The sequence below is a fragment of the Macrosteles quadrilineatus genome, unplaced genomic scaffold, assembly GCF_028750875.1.
Source record: "Macrosteles quadrilineatus isolate MER2022 unplaced genomic scaffold, UCM_ALF_1.0 Scaffold_3__2_contigs__length_128488019, whole genome shotgun sequence".
Classification (NCBI taxonomy): domain Eukaryota; kingdom Metazoa; phylum Arthropoda; class Insecta; order Hemiptera; family Cicadellidae; genus Macrosteles; species Macrosteles quadrilineatus.
The window spans coordinates 2,519,615-2,542,073 of NW_026542596.1; the positions used below are offsets into that span (position 1 = coordinate 2,519,615).

Sequence of the window (22,459 nt, forward strand, 5' to 3'; positions counted from 1 at the left end):
CATCTAAAGTCAATGAATAAACATTTAAAAATCATATTTTTCAGGATGGCCGTAGCACAAGAGTGAGTTCTTCATCTTCTGGCAACCTACAGGATTCAAAATCATCTCAAGTTTAGTGCGAGGAGTCCCCAGCTTGATTAGTACAGGACATTTTCACATATGCTCGGTTCATGGGAAATATGAGAACCAAACAGGAATATGTGCTTATTCTTGTCTCAGTTGGCTTTGTTAGTCATTATTTACTTCCTTTTTCTGTTCAGATTCTTCTTTTTTACTAGTCATGATCCTAATGGTTTGAAAATATTTTATACCGGGTTTTTTTACTTATGACCAACGATTGTGCCTTCACATGGGTTGCTACCATGCTAAAAGTTCTATATTGTATAAGCTGGCGCTATTATCCGTTTGGTGGCAATTGGCAATGTTGAACACTTATGCTAGAGTTACACGTGAAAATGGTGATGTGTAATATTTTGCAGTTTTAGTCCATATGTTTACTTTTGTTACTGTAGGTACGGGAAGTTATAGTCAAGTTGTAACGTAAAAGATTAGAAAAGCACACTGTTTTGTGTTGTTTAGTTGGAATACTGGAGAGTGTGACAAAAAATTAGTGCTGCAAAAAATTTTTTTAATTGCCCACTAGCAATAATTGATAATTTTTTAGCTATACAAAAGCAGAGTATTGTTATAAAATTATAATTATTTAGCCTATTTGTTAAAAAAAAACTAAATGAAATCTTATGCTTTTAAACTTTGTATTATATCATCCCTAATTATCAACTTAATCATACATTGAAATCAAAAAGATTTAATCAATTTATTTTTCCAAGTTTGTAAAACAACTACCTATTCAAAAAATATAAAATTATAAAAATATTTCACATCACTATTTTACTTTAAAGGCATATATTTCTCATGAACAGTTGTATATTTTTTGTACAATCCACAATACCTAACGATAATAAAGTATATAAAAATACTTTTAGACAGCTTTTCATAAACTTGTATATAAGAAAAATATTGTGACCCTTGCTACAACGATATGAGAACGCTTTCATTTTCACTATTGCATCATCGTGACTGTTCTTTTGCTATCCTATAACTGCATTTCCAGGAAAGGTGAGCTGACTGTAGCAGTCAGATGTATCTGAAAGGGTGTTTTAGCCAACCTCACTCGTTTATAGTTTATGAAATTTAGTATGGATTTTATCACAAACTCATCACTTCATGATTGTTTGATTCCTTTGGTCCTTTGGTGAATGGTTTATTTATACCAAAGACATAAAAGAGGAGTTTGGGCTCATATCTCTTGCATTTACGCCAGCTAACCATATTCAAAAGATCTAGTTTCTGCTCGTGTTTATCTTTAAGGAGTCTACTACTGGCAAGTAAAATCTCCAAAACATTGAATACTCCGGTATTATTCTAAAACAGTATTTTAATTTTATTATCATAGATCATATGTGTCTCACAGTCTATTTGGATCAGTCGCCACTGTTTGTATTGTAAACCAAATTATTGATCGCAATTTTAAACATTTATTTAACTTTAAGTAACCTGTGCTAGTCAAATCATTTAAGAGAACACATTCAATTGTGTATACTACACACCAAATTGTTAAGCATTGGAAGCAATTTATAGATAGCTTTAAAAAAAATAGGGGACAAGAAGTATCTGAGTTTTTGCTCGGTTGTTTTAACTATATGTTCTTGTGTTCTTGGCACTAAGGTGGGCGATTTCAATACTTAAAATATTATATCTCCACGGTAATAATTTCTCTTCTACTTGATCTGTGAAAAATACTATACTCACACACACACACACACACGAGTTAATTAATATGAGAAGAAACTTAGCTAACCATATTCAAAAGATCTACTCGTGTTTATATTTAAGGAGTCTACTGGCAAGTAAAATTTCCAAAACATTGAATACTCCGGTATTATTCTAAAACAGTATTTTAATTTTATTATCATAGATCATATGATACTTGTAGGTTTTGTGTTTGGTATGATAGTTTCTTACAGTCTATTTGGATCAGTCGCCACTGTTTGTATTGTAAACCAAATTATTGATCGCAATTTTAAACATTTATTTAACTTTAAGTAACCTGTGCTAGTCAAATCATTTAAGAGAACACATTCAATTGTGTATACTACACACCAAATTGTTAAGCATTGGAAGCAATTTATAGATAGCTTTCAAAAAAATAGGGGACAAGAAGTATCTGAGTTTTTGCTCGGTTGTTTTAACTATATGTTCTTGTGTTCTTGGCACTAAGGTGGGCGATTTCAATACTTAAAATATTATATCTCCACGGTAATAATTTCTCTTCTACTTGATCTGTGAAAAATACTATACCCACACACACACACACACACGAGTTAATTAATATGAGAAGAAACTTACTGTACAGGTACCATGAAAAATATTTAATTTAGAAACAACGGGTTTCTTTTTCTTGATATTTTTGTTGTAACATGAATTGACTTTTAAAGTAAATCTTATTTCAAAACTTTTAAACAAGGTATTAGACAATCACGTTAATATAAATGAATACATATTATTTTATTTAAAGTGTTAACAACATATTATTACAATGAGGGTAATACAGTAGTATCAATTAAACTGAATTTATATTGGTTTAAATTGAAGAACTCTGAAATCTGTTTTCAAAGTTATGATGGTGCTATTTAAACAGTTATTACCGTTTTTTTGTGATCAACTCAAGACTTATACTATTATTATATTATTAACTGCATCTGACAAAATTACATGTTTTCTTTAAGTAACCTAAAATTAATAAAATTCTCTTCCAAACCTAGGCCCAGACCTGTTCATAATCATTTGTTTTTTTCTCTATAGGTTCAACAAAATCCTTAATAAGTATAAATGGCCTTTATTAATTGAATGACTAGATTTAATTATAAAATTAATTGTAGATAGAAAATCAAAAAATATTTTTGAAATTTAAATTCACTTAGTGTTTGGTGGCAAGAACATTGATGAATCAATAAGAGTGTTTTGGTTGAAAAGTGTATAATGGAAGTTTTGTAAAACAATGCACTTCATTTTAGATGAGCCCTCTTCTTCCTTACATATTGAAACAACTTCATAACTCTAGAACTGTATAAACAAATTTGGCATAGTATGTTGATCTGGGCCTGTGATAATAGTTTCTGAATTTAAATGTATTGAAGGAACGTTAACTATTATTATGGACAAGGATTTAGAAACAAAAGCTTAACAATCTGTTAGAGAAAATATATTACCGTATGCAAATAGGAGGAAAATAGTGATTTTACAATAACTATAAAAGTGTATGTTATAATTTGTGTTATATAACATGTTATGTTACATCTAGTTTAGCTTAGTAATTCATTAATTCATTGTTTAAGACAATGTAGACAAATACCATTACATCTTGTGTTTAAATGTGGCAAATAATATTTTATAATTCTACTAAATATAAGAGCTGAGGTTGTGTTTGGTATGATAGTTTCAAAGACTAGACAAGGCCATGTTTTAGATAGGGTGCACTTCTTTGCACAAAATATTTACATATCATTTTCATTTTGATGGTCCCATAGTTGTAATTGGTTGTTATTTTGATTGTTAGTTTGGTTCTTTATAATTCCATGTAATATATAACTTTACTTCTTAGGTATTAAATACTGTCCAAATGCTTTTGTTTAGTGTTAGAGAATTATGGGTGAGGATCTACTAGTCTACGAGGACGTTAAAACGTTTTTACCGATTTTTATTGTAATTAAAAGTTATTTTATGTAAATAAATGTAACAACCACCTTTTAACATTTAAAAGTGGTTTAAAGATGTGATATTAAGTATATCTCGAGTTATTGATTATGTTACTCTTTACTTTACAATGATTTCACAAGTTGTAACACTCACAGGATACAATGTTATAGTCACATGTCATGTTTAAAAAATTTTTTATCAATCATTTTCAGGTAAACACAAATTTCTTCATCTATTCTTATGTAAGGACGAGTGCGATATTTTTCAGCAATTCCACGCTAGAGGCAAATACAGCTACAACAAAAATTGCTTCATAGATTTAGACACTAGCATAGGTTTTATAAAGTTACAATTAGGATGTAAAGTAATAATCGCAACATCATGAGTTTAGCATTCGTTCGTCAAGCCTTATTTTAATTTTTATACAGAGTTTGCAGATGTAAAGCGTTTTTTATGGAATGTATAGTGTCTGAATTTTCCACACACTGACAAAGTAACTGACTTTTAAATCCGTGCAGAACAATTCGCTAACATTTCTGTCACATTACAGTGTTGGTGCTTTACCTTTTTATAAAATATGGTGTCTTATCAAGTAAAAAGACTTAGAGTAATCAATTGTTTCATGTAGTTTGTATTTATCTTGTTTTACTTCTTCACATACACCTTTATCCTCTCACTCAAAGTTTGATCCCAAATCGGGGTTTTCCAATTTATTGCTGTCAGATGAGTAGCAAAAGTTTTTTTTTACACTGTTAATATCGACTGCCTCTTGCCAAAAGTATTTTATTTTCAATTTACATAGTAAGTTATTGCTTGCAAACATTTGTCTGGACCATTTAAGCGGTTGGTAATTATGTTATTGTGTACAATATACAGCTGTTATTATAATCTCCGTAAAACTTAACCAACAAAACGTGTATTCAAGAATGGACCTAAAACTTAAATTATTATTTGAATTTAGGCCTAATATTTTTATCAGACATGAGATTTATGAATTGTTGTAGTTCCATTTTTTCTTTCTGTTAAATTTATTGACACTAAAAATAGCAAAGTTATTCACTACCTAGGTTTTTAACAATTACCTAGATCATCCCAAGCTTGAGGCATGTCTTTGTAATGTGCCTTCAGTGTAAAAACATTTTCTGAAATATGTATAAATAATCCAGATGTAACTTTTTGTTGCTAGAAGTTATATCAAGTTTTGATATATATTTCTGCATTTGGCTGGCTAATTTGACAGTAATAACATGGATGATTTGTAAGTTTTACATATTTAATATTTGTAAGGATTTATCTCACATTCTAATGTTGTGTTACAGAATACTCTCAGCTTGTTGAAAGTGCTTACCAATTTTTTTTTACGTCAGGTTGAAAAGACACTTTTTGCCCGTGTGATGAACTATTTTTTAAGTCATATTACATCATTAATTAACAAACTAAGCTAGGAAACAATAGTATATTTCATAACAAGAGTAGAAAGTGAGTCATTATTTGAGACCATGTTTGATGTTCCAGGAGCATTGGGAATATTGGGAAAACCACCAAATTGTCATATAATTCATCAACTTTCATCAGAGAGTTGATAAAAAACATTTAATGAAATTAGTTGTGTTGAAATACCCACCACAGTGGGCTTGTGCTTGACTCAGCGTAACAATAATGTACATTTCTTGATATGGCACCATTAAGTTTGAGGTACCTAGCCTAGTAACATATTTCTCTGAAATTCTGAAGTGTCTTTTAATCTATAAAATTAGATGCTCTTCTTTTAAAAATTAGAATGTGAAATAAATTCTCATTATAATAATTGTTATTGTTTTGCTATCAACCTGTATGTTAATTTGTTTAGACTTACTGTAGACTACTATAATGAACCAGTTTTATATACATACTATGTAATTACAGGTTTTACAAAGCCTTGTACATATTATGTTTGTATAAAGATTTAGTTACAGTTTATTTTAATGAGAAACAAAATCTTATGTAAATTTGAACAATTTGCTATTGTATTGATAAACATTGTTACCGCTTGTATATACTTGTTTTTTTTCTAATTATGTACTTATTTCATTTTGATTACACGTTTGATCACTCAGCCAGGAAAGTGTTTTATTTTATCACCAATGTGGTTAAATTTTACAGATTAACTTTACTCTAGGACAAGGTGTTTCTTTGTACCATCTTTCCAGGACAAACAGCTTACAAATAACATAGATCTCTATTACTACAATTACAATTGATTGGATCACTTGCTGTAGTCCTCAGAACTAAGTCTGACCATCTACCATTGAACCAGCCGCTACATCCATACACTTCATTTTTGGGCTTCTGTGTTTTCATTAATAAAAACTTATGTATCTTTATTGATGTTGTAACCTTCATAAAAGTATGGAGATTTTGGTATAGTTTTACATATATGTGTGTCTGTTAGCACGATAACCCGAGCAAAAATGATCCGATTTTGATGAAATTTGGTAAAAACGTATAGACCTACGTTTATTTGAACGAGTTCGCGAACCAGCATGATCGGACTATGGGAACGGGGGTTTATGGGGGGTTTTATGGGGTAAAAATAGGGGTTTCCCAATGTTGACCCTAAAAACACAACATTTATCAATTTCTTTCCAAACCATTTTGTAGAGCTTTAAAAAAGAAATAATTTTGTATATTGAAGCGTTGTATGTCCTTTATGTGTTACCATGTTGTTGTAGCATTGACTATTGGATACAGAAGAAGACATCCTATCTATATGGATCAGCTGTCGCCAATTTTTTACTAAAAACTAATGTAGTTGTGTGAGCCAGTCACAGATTTCTAGTATCTAAAACTCTATTTCGTACTTTATTTTTTATTACTGACATAGTAACAACATGACAGCACACTCTGGGTCGTAACAGTTGCTATAGCTCATAATAAATCATTCCATCAGTTTGACTCGGTAAAAACCAAAAAAACCATCGTGTAATCGGCAGAAATTTGTAGTACGAATAGTGTTTTTTCCCTCTGGGGACATCAAAATGAAAAAGTAAATCGGTGCATATGGAGGGTGTTTTTGGCCTTTGGGGACCTCAAACAAAAAAGTAAATCGGTCCCTAGTCTAGGTCTTACCATGAGACCTACGGTAAAAGCTTATTCCCTATATGGGAAATTTGCTAAAATACACAAATACCATTAGCTACCTCCAAACAAAGCAGCTGTTACATTACAAAACTACTTGCGACGTTGCCACTTCAAAAGCCGCGGCCGTATGTAATTAAAGGCTCCTTTCCTTTTATACTCTTTCGACGGTGGGCATACCGCATGTTTGTGCGGCGGCCATGGCATCGGTGGGGGTATCAGGGCTACCAACTTAGGAATTTCTATATTTACTTCAATCGTAGTAGGATCCGTCATTTTACATACACAAAAATCGCAAACTGATGCTCAGAGCCAGTAAATAAAAACAAAATCACCAACCACATCAGCAACAGAAAGTGAAAATGGGGGACTGGGGAAGGCAAGACATTACCGTGTTGGGCTGAGTTTGTTTTGACATGTTTTGATCAGTTGGTAGCACTTGACATCGCTGTTTTTCCAGGTGCACATTTTATGACCAACACAGTGTTGACATTTTTTCATAGCCATATCGACCAATCGATTGTCACCCGACCGAACAGATCGTTTTCGATAACCAAACCAGTCAACCAGTGATCGACGTCGACGACAACCAACCATCGGTCCATCCATCGACCGTTTTCTGCTGATGTCCCGCCAAGCAAGAGCAAAGCCAAAGCCAATCCTCGCCTCCTAAATTGCACTCCTATCATAAAAAATATTTCTTGGGCTAGCCTAAGTTATTATTAGCACATCCAAAATATATGACTTATGCTTCTGAATTGTTATGTGTGTTCACTTTGCTGTTGGGTGGGATTGTTCAGTTAGTTATGAATTGGTTAATCCACGATGAACTAATTTTAAGTCGATCCAAGAGGTACCTATTATTGAGTGTTACTATAACAATAATTTGTGATAATCAATTTAATATTTTGATTTTCTAATAGCACAGAGATTAAAAAAATAAATCAATAGGTCTAGAGTAAATGAAAAACAAAATAAGAAATACTCATTAAAGTTTATCTACACAATTTATTATACACAAAAACAGTATGCATATATCTATTCTAAACATACTTGTAAACAACATCCTTTCTATCACTCACAGTCTGCAGTTCTAGTTTTATAGGACACTGCAGCCAATAGCTCAAAAGCTCTTCTGTGTAACCAATAAGAAAATACATTTTTCTAGGAGGTAAAGATCTACTAATAATTCCAGCTACTCGTATCATGTTGTGTTGTCGTTTTATGATTATTTCCGAGAGGAACAAGTTGTGCCAAGTCCCAGTCACGAATCGGCGAATGAAAACATCTTCAACAGCTGTCTCAGCAGGTCTTAAACCTCCAACAAGGTTAGCTGAAACAATAGTCTGTTAAATTATTTAATTTAATTATTTTATACCCCTGATGCAGCAAACCTGGAGACTAAGCGAATTTCCATTTATGTGGCTACATTTTCACAAAAATATTCCCTTAAAGTTGTCAGATTTATATCCTATTTATAAGAATAATTAAAATAACTTCTTGATCAGCATCGTACGTATTATTAAATTATCTGAAAGCACAAAAATATGTCAAATAACATCTATATATATAATACGCTAAGCCGATTTTTGTGAACAGAACTCCTCCCACATTTTTGGACCGATTTTGATGATTAAAGTGTCAAAAAAATGGCCCTGATCTGTAGTTTTGCAAAGTCTTTTTCGTTTTTTGATATCTTTATTAGTTTGGGCAGTATCTTCCATCAAAGTTGGGTTTTCTCCCATAAGATTAACATGGGGGAATCTTAATATTTAATTGGAAACTTTGTCTCCACTAATTTGAGAGAACGGCTGGGCTTAGAAACTTGGTAGAGGTGTCCAAAGAAAGGTCTTGGCCTGTAGATGAGTTATCAAAAGAAAAACGAAGTAAATTCGCTCAGGGCTCTGCCCCAGAAGCCTTTAAAGATTCCTCCACAGATTTGTTTACATTTTGGCCATGTGGATAATATTTTTTAATGAAACAGCTGTTAATTTTAAAATTGTATTTCAAACAACACACATCATTTATCCAGGAGCTACTGAATTGTCCAAAAGAAGTATTTGCAATGTTATTTTCTGATTTTAAAATTGATTTTCTTCCGTATCATGTCATGTTTTGCAATATAACGTTCCATTACGAAATCAGTTGAAAATACTTTTATCACAGTAACTCTTACAATTATTTCTTATTGAACTATCTTATCTATTTTACGGGTTGGTGTACTTTTTCACACATTTTCCCTATATTTTATCATTATTCTAGACAGATCATCATAGGTTCATGAGATTATTGTCATACATGTTTTCATCATTGGAAAAATCTTTGATTGTGTAATACAATACAAAATAATACAAGTGATGAAGGGCACCCATTTGAGCCGTGTCCATATTTTGTTAAACTAATAGTAGTTTACAGCAACTGGATAAAACATTTTACAATATTTATGTAGAAATATGTGGATGATTTAGAAAGTCATCAAGCCGGAAAACTGCAATATACTGCAGACTTTTAAGGGAGGTTACTTTGATGTATTCATTCAGCTTAAAGAAAACATAATGTAGATATGTATTCAAACAAAAACCATTTAATTTATCTCTAAAAATATATTCTCAAAGTGCACCGAACAGCAGCCTAAAAAAATACTACCTATTTAACTTATCCAGATAGTTACAAAATGCTCAAACTCGGATTGTGACATTTAAAATTTGGCTTATATTTTTCTTAACCAACAGATTATTCATCTGCAGAAGAAGTTCATTATGCTCTTATCGTGTCTAATAACATCCTAACACAGAAACCTTGCCCAAAATGGTACCTATCTTCACAAATTATTTGCAGTGGCCTATATTACGGACCGTGGCCCACTGGGTTGGTGAGATTATTGAAAATAACAATACACTTTGACTGTAAAAAATGGCAAAAATACTATAGTTGTGGACAGGGTAACTCCGGACCAGGAAAAGGAGACCTACCTGCCTCGGCTATTGTGGAGTTGCCCGACCGACCGACCCTAATTAATGTCGCTTGGCTGCGCTCAACGAAAACAACAACTAGATACCCAATACCATAAACTTAAGTTAATTTATTTACAAAAATTATTAATATTGATTATCATATAATGTTTTGTTTTAAAATGTCGATCATTTTGATACTAAATTTGATGTAAATCGGCCAATTTTGACCATTTGTGCCGCCAAACTAGTTTTTCTTTTATACTATGTAACTTTTATTATTGTACTATATTTACAAAAGAATCTAAAATTGCGGTTTTGTTGTTAAAATAAAGCTCGTGTACTTTCCATTTGCTCGAACCATTTAAAATTAAAACTCAAACTGTATCCACTATGTTGCTCTCGCTCATTTCCGGATTAACGTATCGTAATATATTAACGACTTAGACAGTATTTGGACTTGGGATGAGTAACGAATTTTGACACTTTGTAACGTGACTCAGGTTTGTGATGATTCATTCGAATGCTTGTGGTGGATTCATTGTTCGACATGTAGAGTATTTGGACTAGGGATGAGTAACGAATCTTGACACTTTGTAATGTAACCGATGCTTGTGATGACTCATTGTAACGGGACTCATTATAGCGATTGAACCAAACAACCCTTATCTTTGGCGACGAACTCCTTTTTGGTTAGTTAGTGGTTTTCATTTGTGGTGTGAACAACTATGGCAGAACCGACACCCGCGTCTCCCGAAAAGTATGTGACGAGTCGAACTCATAATTCGTATTCAAGTGGTGAACGGCGAATTATTTTACACGTTTACGGAGTGCTTCGCATGGAAAATCCGGAAATGAGCAAGAGGAACATCGTTGATAGAGTTTGAGCTTTAACTGGTGCCAGCAGATCAACCATCGAACAGCTTAAAAAGGAATTCGACAACGGACCATTGGTTACCCCGGGAAAAAAACGACCAAATCGGCAGGGACGAAAAACACGCATGAAAGTCTACACTGACTTCCAAAAAACTGCCATCAGAAGGAAGGTGCATGAGCTGTACAGGAAAAATATTCCACCTACATCAAAGACTGTCGCGCAAATGATAAATGAAGATCCAGACCTACCACATGTGACTGATCGAACCACAAGACGACTTCTCAACGACTTGGGCTTCAAGTTTGAAAGGCGACAAAGACAGTCTTATCTTATTGAGCGTGAAGACATCGTGCAGTGGAGGAGGAAATATTTGATAGAAGTTAAACGATTTAGAGAGGAAGGGAAACAAATATTTTACCTGGATGAGTCTTGGTGCAATGCTGGCCACACTACAAAAAAGGCGTGGACACCTAAATATATAAAATCAGCAAGACAAGCGCACATGAACGGCGAGACAACAGGGCTGCGAGACTTGCCGGGACGAGGGGGGCGCCTTATAATGGTTCATATTGGCAGTGAAGATGGGTTTTTAAAAGATCCGACCAACCCGTCAGGCGACATTGACGCTCGATGGGTTTTCAAAGCGAAAAAAACAGCCAAGATAGAAAACGCAAATCACCACGATGAAATGAACGGAAAAGCCTTTCAGGATTGGTTCGAGGGCATCATTCACTTGCTGCCCCCCGACAGTGTCATAGTAATGGACAATGCCTCCTATCATAGTGAAACTCTATTTAAGATACCAAACATGAGTTGGAAAAAAAAGGATATCCAGAACTTTCTTACAAGCCATGGGGTGTTTTTCAATTTAAGTGATGTCAAAGCAGAACTTTTAACTCGGATTCCAGCTCACTTGCGCTTAGCTGCTAAAACCTATAAAATAGATAAAATAGCTGAAGATTGTGGCCATACAGTCCTGCGACTTCCACCTTACCACTGTGAGCTGAACCCTATTGAACTGGTGTGGGCGAAGGTGAAGAATGAAGTTGCAAGAACCAACACTGACTACAGCTTAAAATCCGTCGAGACTTTGTTGGATTACGCGTTAAACAATGTGACCGCTAATGATTGGAAATCATTCGTCAACCACGTCAAGAAGGTAGAAGAGTTTATGTGGGAGGTGGACGCCATCATCGACGACGTCCAAGACCGACTGGTAATCAGCTTGGCGGACGGAGACGACTCAACAACTGACTTTGAAGAAATCAGCTGCAGCGAGGACAGTGCAGAATACTCGGATGATGAACTGGCCCGTCCTTTATAAGGTGTTGTATAAAACATTCTCTTATTGTCCTTGGAGCCTAGACTTTATAACTCATACAACAATTAAAAAATAAAATTTAATTTCTGGTCTCACAGTGCATTGGATATTAAAATTACAAACACTTTGGTATTTGAAAAAAAATATTTTTTGATTATAAATAACCTTTCGACCGCTGTTTGAAATCATCAAAGATGACCGCTAGCATCCAAGGACTATTAATTCGAAATGCACGTGCATTAAACCGTAATTTTGTATATTTTGTGAATATTTTACAGTAAACTAAGTTACAGAGTAGGCCTACCCTATATATTAATAAGCAAAACACTGTAAATAAAACATGTAATTGGAATTTCTACAATTTATTTTTATTTTTCTGTTCATATTTAGTTGTTATTTTCTTATAATGCAGAAGAAAAACGACACAAGTAAAAAAACCAACTTTTTACAGGAGAGCGTTTTAATTTTTTATAATTTATATATAAGTGTCCATAATAGCTCATATAAAGTTCTCGTATAAATAGATTAAATTGATTTTTTGTACTTTTTTTGTTTATACCAAAGGAGTGACTTGCTGTAAATAAAATGTCAATAAATGTTTCACACTATGCTCTCTGTTTTAATTTATGTCGTGTTGATTTTTGTCGTAATCATTTTAAAATCACGTTTTCTATGTTGCTTAATTTTATATTATACTAGCTGTACCCGCGGGCTTCGCCCCGTTTAGCTTCATAAGTATTCGCATGGCTCATTCACGTCCTGGTTGAAATTCGTTCGCTACGCTCACTCACCTTTAGGTTGGAGCTCGTTCGCTGCGCTCACTTGCCTTCAGGTTAGCTCGTTCGCTACGCTAACTCGCCTCAAGGTTGAAGTTCGTTCGCTACGCTCACTCACCTTTTGGTTGGAAATTAGCTGTTGTCATAAATAAAAAAAGAAATTAATAGTGCTGCACCCTGTTGGTAATCGTTGTAACTTTTATGCTGTTGAACATCATAGAACAGAACCAACTTGTTTAATTGAGACAGCTGTTAAGATTCATTAATTCCTTTTAAATATGAAAAATCATAAGATTAACATGGGGAACTACAGAGCCACTGGGGCGGAGCCCGAAAGGGTTTTTGAGATAAGAATATGCTTTAATGTTAATCGGGAATGTGAGCTATCAGCATGCCAAATTTCAGCCCAATCCGTCCAGTAGTTTATGCGTGATTGAGCAACACACACACAAACATACACACAAACTCACAAACTTTCAGATTTATAATATTAGTAAGATAAGATTTCACATGCAGTATGCCTATTTAGTATTAGTTAAATTTTAGCTACAACTTTAACACTGTGCTCTATCTATGTTTTGATTTATGTCGTGTTGATTTTTGTCGTAATCATGTTTTCTATGTTGCTTAATTTTATATTATATTTCACATGCGGCATGCCTATTTAGTATTAGTTAAATTTTAGCTACAACTTTCACACTGTGTTATATGTTTTAATTTATGTCGTGTTGTTTTTTTCGTACTTTGTGCCTTTGCATTTTTATAAATTTAGAATCAGTAGAAATATTGTACAGTTAATCAAGTTACTGATTAAAATTATGTTTTCAAATTTGTATTCAAACGATCTATTTATTTTGGTTATGATATAATAAAATGTTAATACATTCATACATACGCATTTTGTTATTCCTCCATTTGCTCACGCTTTGATGTAAATTATATTCAATTTTCTTTGTTTGTTAAAAATTATTTTTTTAAAGAAAAACTAGTTTGGCGGCACAAATGGTCAAAATTGGCCGATTTACATCAAATTTAGTATCAAAATGATCGACATTTTAAAACAAAACATTATATGATAATAAATATTAATAATTTTTGTAAATAAATTAACTTAAGTTTATGGTATTGGGTATCTAGTTGTTGTTTTCGTTGAGCGCAGCCAAGCGACACTAATTAGGGTCGGTTGGTCGGGCGACTCTACAATAGCCGAGGCAGGTAGGTCTCCTTTTCCTGGTCCGGAGTTACCCTGTCCACAACTATAATTACCATTTAAGCAGAGACTGTCACTATAGAAAGGACATGTTACTTTTAAACTAGATCACATCATCCTTTGATTACAACAATGCGTGTAAACTTCACTATTTACGTATCAGCCAATTCAGTTCAGTCAATATTTTATTCATTGAATGGTCAACCATATTTTGTAAATAACGCAATAGTCATTATTATTTTAAACTTATTACTCATTAAATCATGCTAAATGCTCAAAATTTGTATTATTTCACTCAATTTATCGCAGTTAGAAGAATAGCGTAAGCCTTGAAATTAACCGTCGATTTCGACGGGTTTCACCTAGTTTATAGTAATACAGTATATTTACACTTCTGTTTACTCACAAGACGGTATTTAAATACATATTAAAGATGGGAAGTGGTGATCGATTTTTATTGGATACTGAAATCATCATTAGACCCAATAGGGGCCACTGTATAACATTGAAATGATAATAAACGTTTTACAAAATATAAAAAAAAAAAGTTATTTGAGGTAAAAAACCTTATTTTTAAGCACATAACACCTCGAAAATCCATCTTTGGGTTACATTGTTTGCCTGGTTTTCATATTTGAGGTTGGAAATACAGTTTTACATGGGGTGGAAATCTGTCAATCCTGAACTAAAAATCGCTGAAATTACAGTCACATGTACGAATTTATACTTATTACCCTAGAAGGTTCATTTCACTATTTGATTATTTGTGACAATTTTTTGTCATTTTGTGAAGTGAAAAAGGTAACAAAATGCACAAGTGAAACACTGATAACATTTTGCAAAGAACTGTTTGCAAGGTATGGAATACCAGAGGTGGTTGTTTCAGACAGTGGAACGCCCCTCATGGCTCAAAGTTTTCACGATTTTGCTAAGAATTGGAATTTCAAGATAGTTCTATCCCCGCTGTACCATCACCAAGCAAACGGTAAAGCAGAGTCGGCAGTAAAAACATTCAAGAATCTTTTGAAGAAATCGCGTCAAGATGGAGTGGACTTCCACAAAGCGTTATTAGAACTTAAGAACACCCCATTGCAAGGAATTGGCTTTAGCCCCGCTCAACTCCTCATGAACCGAAGAACACAAAGAAAACTGCCAATAAATGAGTGCTTACTGAAGCCACAAGTTCCACAAAATGTTCAGAATCTATGGGAACGTAAAAAGAGACAGTACAAAAGTCAGTATGACCATGGAACCACAGAGCTGCCTCCATTATCGATTGGCCAAAGCGTGTGGTTAAAGAAACAACCCCAACTGAAGAATGTGACATGGCTTGAGGGTAAAGTTGTTCTAAAGGAAGGGAGGAGAAAGTACATTGTGCACGTGGAAGGAAAAGATTACATTCGAAATAGACACTTTTTAAGAACTTAAAAACATTTTGGAAAAGGAAGATGTTGGTAATGTTCATATGTTAATTAACATATGTTCTTTATTTTTATTGTTATTGTTGTTTATTTATGTTTTGATTCAGTTTTGTCTTGAATTGTCATGAAGATAGTTTTATGATATTACAATACTAAATTAGTTTGATGAAAGTTGTGTTACTTTATATAAGTAAAGTTATCAACATGATCAATAGCAAAGGACTACACAAGTCAGATGCTAAAATACAGAGCATTTTAAAATGTAAAAGACCAGAGAATGTAACTGAACTCCGAACTTTACTAGGCCTTGCGAATTATTACAACAAAAACAACATGGAATTTAATATTAGGCTACAACAAATTCATAAAGAATTTGGCTACACTGCTACATCCTTTGGATCAGCTGCTACAAAAAGGAAACACTTTTAAATGGAGCTCTGCTTGTGAACAGAGTTTTCTGAAGATTAAGGAAATTATTACAAGTGACGACGTGTTGGTGCACGTCATGACAACTGGTCTTGGCTACTAATGCCTCGCCGGTAGGTGTGGGAGCCATTATTTCGCACCGCTATAGGGAAGGAACAGACAGGCCAATTGCCTTCACCTTTCGATCTCTGTCAAAATCAGAACAAAAATACTCAAATCAATAAGGAAGCCTTGGGAATATATAGGGGACTGAAAAAGTTTTTCCCGATTTGTTATGGCCGCAAATTTACTTACTACTGATCACAGATCACAAACTGCTAGTGTTTTTAATCCAGAAAAGACCTTGCCAACAATCTCGGCAACACGGATATTCAACTATGCTCACTTTCTCTCCGGGTTCGACTATGACATAGAGTACAGGCAAACCACTCATCATTGCAATGCCGATTATCTCTCACGTTTCCCTATTGAAGTTCGAACATTCTGTAGGAGACCTCTCGAAGTACTACATAAATCAACTGGAAACACTCAATATCAACAGTACCGTGGTAGCCAAGGAAACTCTTAACTATGCTGTTTTGGGTCCAGTCCTACAGGCCTTAAAATCGGGACAATCTGTTGAGCAATACGGATTTCACAATAACGAGCTGTACATTGAAGATGATTGTGTACAGTACTGAAGGGCTGGAGAGTCATGATACCTCAATCTCTCATACCTCATGTGCTTCGAGAACTACACGTAGCTCATTTAGGAGGAATAAAAATGAAGACTTTAGCTCGCAGTTTTTGCTGGTGGAAAAGTATAGACAAGGATATTGAAGAGATGATAGCTGAATGTCGACAATGCATTGAAAATGCAACAACCCGAGAAAAACTATCCATCCATGGGAACAACCTACTAATCCATGGGAGAGGGTGCACATCGATTTCTTAGTACCAACAGATGGCCAACAGTACCTGATATTAGTGGATGCCTTAGTCAGTGGGTGGAGGTGATACAGACAAAAACAACTACATGGACAGTCCAAGAATTACGGAAAATCTTCTCAACTTTTGGGTTTCCTCACATCTTAGTTTCAGGTAATGGAAGACAGTTTGTTTCTCAAGAGTTCAAAAACTTCATGAATGAATGTGGGATTATTCACAGAACAACGGCACTATACCATCCAAACTCGAACGGCCAAACTGAAAGATACGTGCAGACTGTCAAGAAGGCATTAAAATCCATGGAGGGAGAAAAGGGTAGGCCTACACTGCAAAATAAAATCCAAAGACTTTTAATGCAACTCGGGCAATCCCCGAATTCAACTGGTACATCAGCATATCACCTAATGTTTGGAAAGAGTGTACGAACAAACCTCGCAATAATTGTTCCAACATTAGTACCGAAGTCGGTATAAAAAGGAATTTCAAAGTTGGAGATAAAGTGCAAGCGCGGGAATATGACAATGGTTCGTCCAAGTGGTATTCGGGCTATAAAACTAAAAAGCAAGGACATGTAATGTACGTAGTTCAGCTAGAAGATGGACAAATAATAAGAAGACATGTTGACCAGCTGATTCTTCATAAAGTGCCGCAGCACAGTAAATAGAGGAGGAGGTGTTAACATATGTTTTATCTACATTTTATTTTTAACACTGTTCAAATTATTATTTTTTTTACTTGTTTAATTGTTTATGTTTACTTACAGATTGTGATTTAATAAAAACTTACTTTCTATTTTCTTATACAAAATGTGAACTTTTATTAGTAAAATTAGTGGAATCAACAATTTATTGTATATTTATGTACAATTTATTGATTAAAAACGATTTTAATACATTTTTAAATTATTATAAGTACAAAAAACAGTGTTTGTCTAATGTTTTAACACCCGGAAATTACTCTGTGTGTCACCGATCAAGTTTAAAATCAAAGACACCAACAAAGGTTTAAGTTACCCCGAATAAGGACATATAAGTTACCCCAAAATCCTAAACATATTTATTTTGTGATTGCGGCAAAATCCTTTCTTCCATAACTTGGCCACTGATTTTATTGATAAAATGTGTTCAGTTAAATTTAGATTTGAAGTCTAAAATTAAAAAATTAACCGAATACGGAATAATCAAGGTTCTACATATTGTAGGCTACTTTGTTTTGAAATTTATGAGACCCAATAGTTTGGTATTATATATTACTGCTACTAATGTTATCTTCACCACAATCACAGACGCATAATGATCGTGTCCTGCGATGGCGACAAAATCCTAAACATATTTTGTGATCGCGGCAAAATCCTTTCTTCCATAACTTGGCCACTGATTTTATTGATAAAATGTATTCAGTTAAATTTAGATTTGAGGTCTAAGAAAAACTGGCCATGTTAAATAAATTATAGCACTTCAAAAACTAAGTAAGGTCTCCCAAGCATGACCGTGTCCAAAGTTGAAACAGTTGTACTACTCTAATCAAGTTTAGCTGGTCCTGTGACATGGTCGGTCATATACAGAAAACCTAGTTAGCAGTGTTACTGATACTTACTATGAAGTACTGCTAATCTTAAGTTAAATTTTACAGCACCTACTAAAATTTGTGCAAACTAACTGGCTGAATGTAATTTTTAAAGGAACTAACAGGTATTCCATGAATTCCATGACTTTGTGTGAGCTATTGATTCAGGCCGCATAGCCATTTCATACGTGAGTGGTTTGTCGCCCTTGGGACTTTTCTTGTATCGGCCTGCTTGTATCTTCTGACAAACTGCTGATGTGTGAAGAGCATTTTTGGCACATTCTGCATTCAATAACGGCATGGAATTTCCCTGCAATGGAGCAGTTTGGTAAACATACAATTAAACGTATTATAGACCTAAGTTCTACTGTACACAATCATGCAGGCCAAAAAATGTTGTTTTGGGCCTAGGTTAGGGATGAGAATCGATAGTTGATGTTTTTAAACATCAATGTTTTTGAAACATCGATGTTTTTTACATCGATTGTAGGTTAAAGATGATTTTGTTACATCGATGTTTTCACCGAATATGGATGTTTTGGGCCAAGAATTGAAATATCGATGTTTTCCATGGCTGAATTGTATTTGTTTTGCGGTCATTCGCCTAGAAATTGAATTTTTTGCATTTGTTCCAGTAGCGACTGGTGTTCATAGGTGGTGGGAGGGCTGTATATTTTTATAAATAAACAAAAGCCTAATTTTGTAAAAGAATTGAAAAAATTTAGGCTTAAATTATTAAAAACACACATAGCCTACAATATATTATATATTTATTAAACTTGTTTCATAGGCTGCTATTGTATTTAACTTAATAACAATGTCTGCAACTGGATCTGTTCTGAAAATAAAATTAGGCCTAACAAAATAATGACAATGTTCCATAAACTATCTAAGGTAATAAGAAATAGAAAGCCTAATAAGTAAAACAGCTTACAAAAACAAATTGCATTTAAAATTATACCGGTACCTAACCTAAAAACCTATTGTACTTCAATAATATTAATTAACCAGAAATGCAGGGCCTACCTTTAACTAAACTGGATGAAAACAACAAATTTTTCAAGTGCTTTTCCTGAAAACGTCCTTTCAAAATTTGTAATCCCATACATACTAAAGCATTGGAATGACCTCATGGCACCCTCATGTTCGGCTGTTCTGCCATAAGACTACATGTATTGGGATTAGGACGGTCTAGCCGCTGTCCGCGCCGTCCTTACTAAGCAAGCAACCATCAAAAATAAGTCTTTACTGAATCAAATTATCAAATTACCTATTTGATATATTTATGTTGTATATTGTTTTAAGTACTCGTTAAAGAAATTTTAATATTAAAATGTAGCCTAATTTATTTAAATGTATTGTTGGGGAGGCGGCGTCCGAGAGTCCTGATGGGCTAGTCGCCACTGATTCTATTAAAAGGTTGATGAAATATCGAATCCTAAAACATCACGAACTGGGACTCATTTCATAACAATACTAATATTATTAATAAAAAAATACAAGTTACTAACTATTAATTAAGTTAATAATATTAGTATTTAGAAACAAAACTATTTTTGTTAATAAAACTAGCTGATTTTTACAAGTAAAAAATTACAAATTATTAGTCAGTTGACTCTAAACCAATGTTTATAAAAAACTATCCTATGTCTAGTTAGAGAAAATTGAATTTGAGGAGAACCAGTTTCAGTTTAAATAGCCTAAACTTAATTATATATCCAAATAAGTTACACAAGAATCTAGAGTGTAGGAAGCTGGAGCTGGATCTTGGCATCAATCATGATTTTACAATTAAGTTCTGGCGGGTAGACTTTCATAAGTGGGACCAAAAACAACCGAATAAATATATCGGTTTATTTCATTCGGTTTATCAAGTCCCATTAAAAAAAACCCAAATTACCAGTAAAAATTCCTTTGTAAATAATGTTATTAATTTTTACTAATATTTCGCCCTTAACGTAGAAGGCAACGTAGAAGGCCTTAAATTTTCTACTCGTGTCGTTAACATTATTTACGCGGGTTAAGTACACTACTTTACCTACGACAGTGTTTTAATTACTTAAAATCACTACTCATAGCTTCTTAGAGGTTATGTTTTCATTTTATAACCTCTCATTGCCACTGACAGTGATCAACGAAACATTGTACAAAACACTAATTGCACCACTCAACAATTAAATTAACAGCTGATTAGTTTAAGTTCGAATCATTGTTATTTTACTTCTTCTCTCTCAATCCTTGAACCTCATTGGTCCGTTAACCGTGTTGTTATGAGTAAAACTATGCTGTTATGAGAAACTTTTAAATTCTAAAAACTAAGCTGGATCAGCTACTTTAAAAAACTGTCGTACTTAGGTAAAATAATAATTAATATTAAGTACTTAGTAAAGATTATGAAACAAAAGACTTGTAGAATTATGAAGATTTACTAATAGGCCTCTTTTGTAATTTACAACTTGTAACTTAGTATTTTTTTGTTATGAAACAGAATTTCAGTTTAACGAATTACAAGATTAATATTAAAAGAGTGAGTGAGATAACTATCATGTACAATTGAGAGGTGCTTTTTCTTAGTAAGTTACCTAATAAATCAATTAAAGTTATGTGTGATCAATTTCAGCGGCAGCACTCATGCTCTCCTTAGCATTTAAATTAATAAATGAATACACTACCAATAACTTATTTTGTCTTGCAAATGTGAAAGAGAAGAGAAACTGCCAACCTTAAACATCTAGCTAGCACTAAAGACTAACCAACACAAGGGTGTCGGTTAAATCAATGCTAGTAGATTAAGCTAACAAGTTAATTAAGTTAGTTGAGGCAGTAGGCCTACAGAGAGCAGGCGAAAAGCTGAAAAAACATCAATGTTTTTGCACCAGTACATCATCATCTGTGGGGCCAGCTAGTATTTAAATATATAACTCAAAATCGAAAATTCCCGACAAGAGGTCCCTATTCGCTTTCCACATCACAAATAGGCCTAATCTAACCTAACCTATTCTTGGTCATTTTGGGGCTATGTCGATTTACCGACGCTTTTCCGAGTTAGGCCCATTTTTTCATAAAAAAGGGTCGAGTCTGAAAAAACTAAGTTAAATAATAATAATCCCATAACTTAACGCTTACCAGATGTAACAAGCTGCTTCTTAACTTGAAAAGATTTAGTGCCATAGTATTTACAATAAAATAGGCTAAGTTATAAGGTGATATGTCGTTACACTTTAAAACACTCGTTTAGTTTCTGTGTTTATTGGTTGGTTAAAACTCTGCCTTAGCCTTTATATATAGACATAGATAAAACTTATGTTGGTTAGTCTTTATGTATTTTATTTATTTAATTTGTGAAGCTTGAAGGTTAGAGTGAAGTGTGAAAGTGAAAGTACTGAAAGTGAATCCCAATTCCCAATCCTGTCGTCGTCGTCAGTCTCTCTCTAATTTGGGTTTTTTTTCTTTCTAGCTCGCCATTAAAAAGCTGGTTTTATGCTACTACGCATGCAGCTCTACTAAACTGGTATACTCTCTCCATACTCGATATCGTTTATCGTCAATAATAAGTCATTAATTGGGCCAAACTGACAATAATTGCATTAGCCAAGTAAATACAAGAAAAAATAAAATTAGTACATCTTTTAAAAAACCTAAATTCCTTACTGAAAAAACTATATAACTAAATAAACTATACATGCGCACATGACTTTGTGAATGACCACTAAAGTAGGTATTCATGGACGCTGTAAAATGTTCTGTCTAACAACATGGACTTTAGACCTGTTCTAAACTTTTTTAGATCTTTTTCGGCCTTCAGTTGAGGTGGAAGACTATTGAATAGTTTTACGGAATTGTAATGAAAGTTTCTTTGAATTAAAGAAGTGGAATGCCGGGGAATTGGTAGATTTAACGACTAGGCTAAATTTCATTCAGACCGATTCCGCCGTACAGGAGTATGTGGACAGCATAAGCAGGAATGTGGTATAAGAGCTTCGCTCAATTATATAGTTAGAAATGAGAATGTCTTAAGTCCTGTTTAAGTCAATGCTTCACTTTATGATATAAGCCAAAGGTGTCAATACCGAAGTGTTTCACATTGTCTATAAAAAAAAATCAATTC

General features: G+C 33.7%; 2 protein-coding genes across 2 annotated transcripts in view; one reads left to right on the plus strand and one right to left on the minus strand.

Moving 5' to 3' along the window:
• LOC128988436 (potassium voltage-gated channel subfamily H member 2-like) overlaps nt 1-5,796 on the plus strand; it is a 322,627-nt gene extending 316,831 nt beyond the window's left edge. The window contains exon 30 of the mRNA XM_054409711.1: nt 45-5,796. Within this exon, the coding sequence (XP_054265686.1) occupies nt 45-116 (72 nt within the window). The 3' untranslated portion in view covers nt 117-5,796. The remainder of the gene's footprint in view (nt 1-44) is intronic.
• Nucleotides 5,797-7,864: 2,068 nt separating this feature from the next.
• On the minus strand, nt 7,865-21,746 carry LOC128990130 (28S ribosomal protein S24, mitochondrial-like). The gene is made up of 3 exons (XM_054412390.1): nt 21,478-21,746; nt 18,475-18,661; nt 7,865-8,209 (listed from the first exon to the last, which is right to left on the minus strand). The coding sequence occupies exons 1-3, from the start codon at nt 21,520-21,522 to the stop codon at nt 7,920-7,922; spliced, it is 522 nt and encodes a 173-aa protein (XP_054268365.1). The 5' UTR covers nt 21,523-21,746; the 3' UTR covers nt 7,865-7,919.
• Nucleotides 21,747-22,459: the final 713 nt, after the last annotated feature.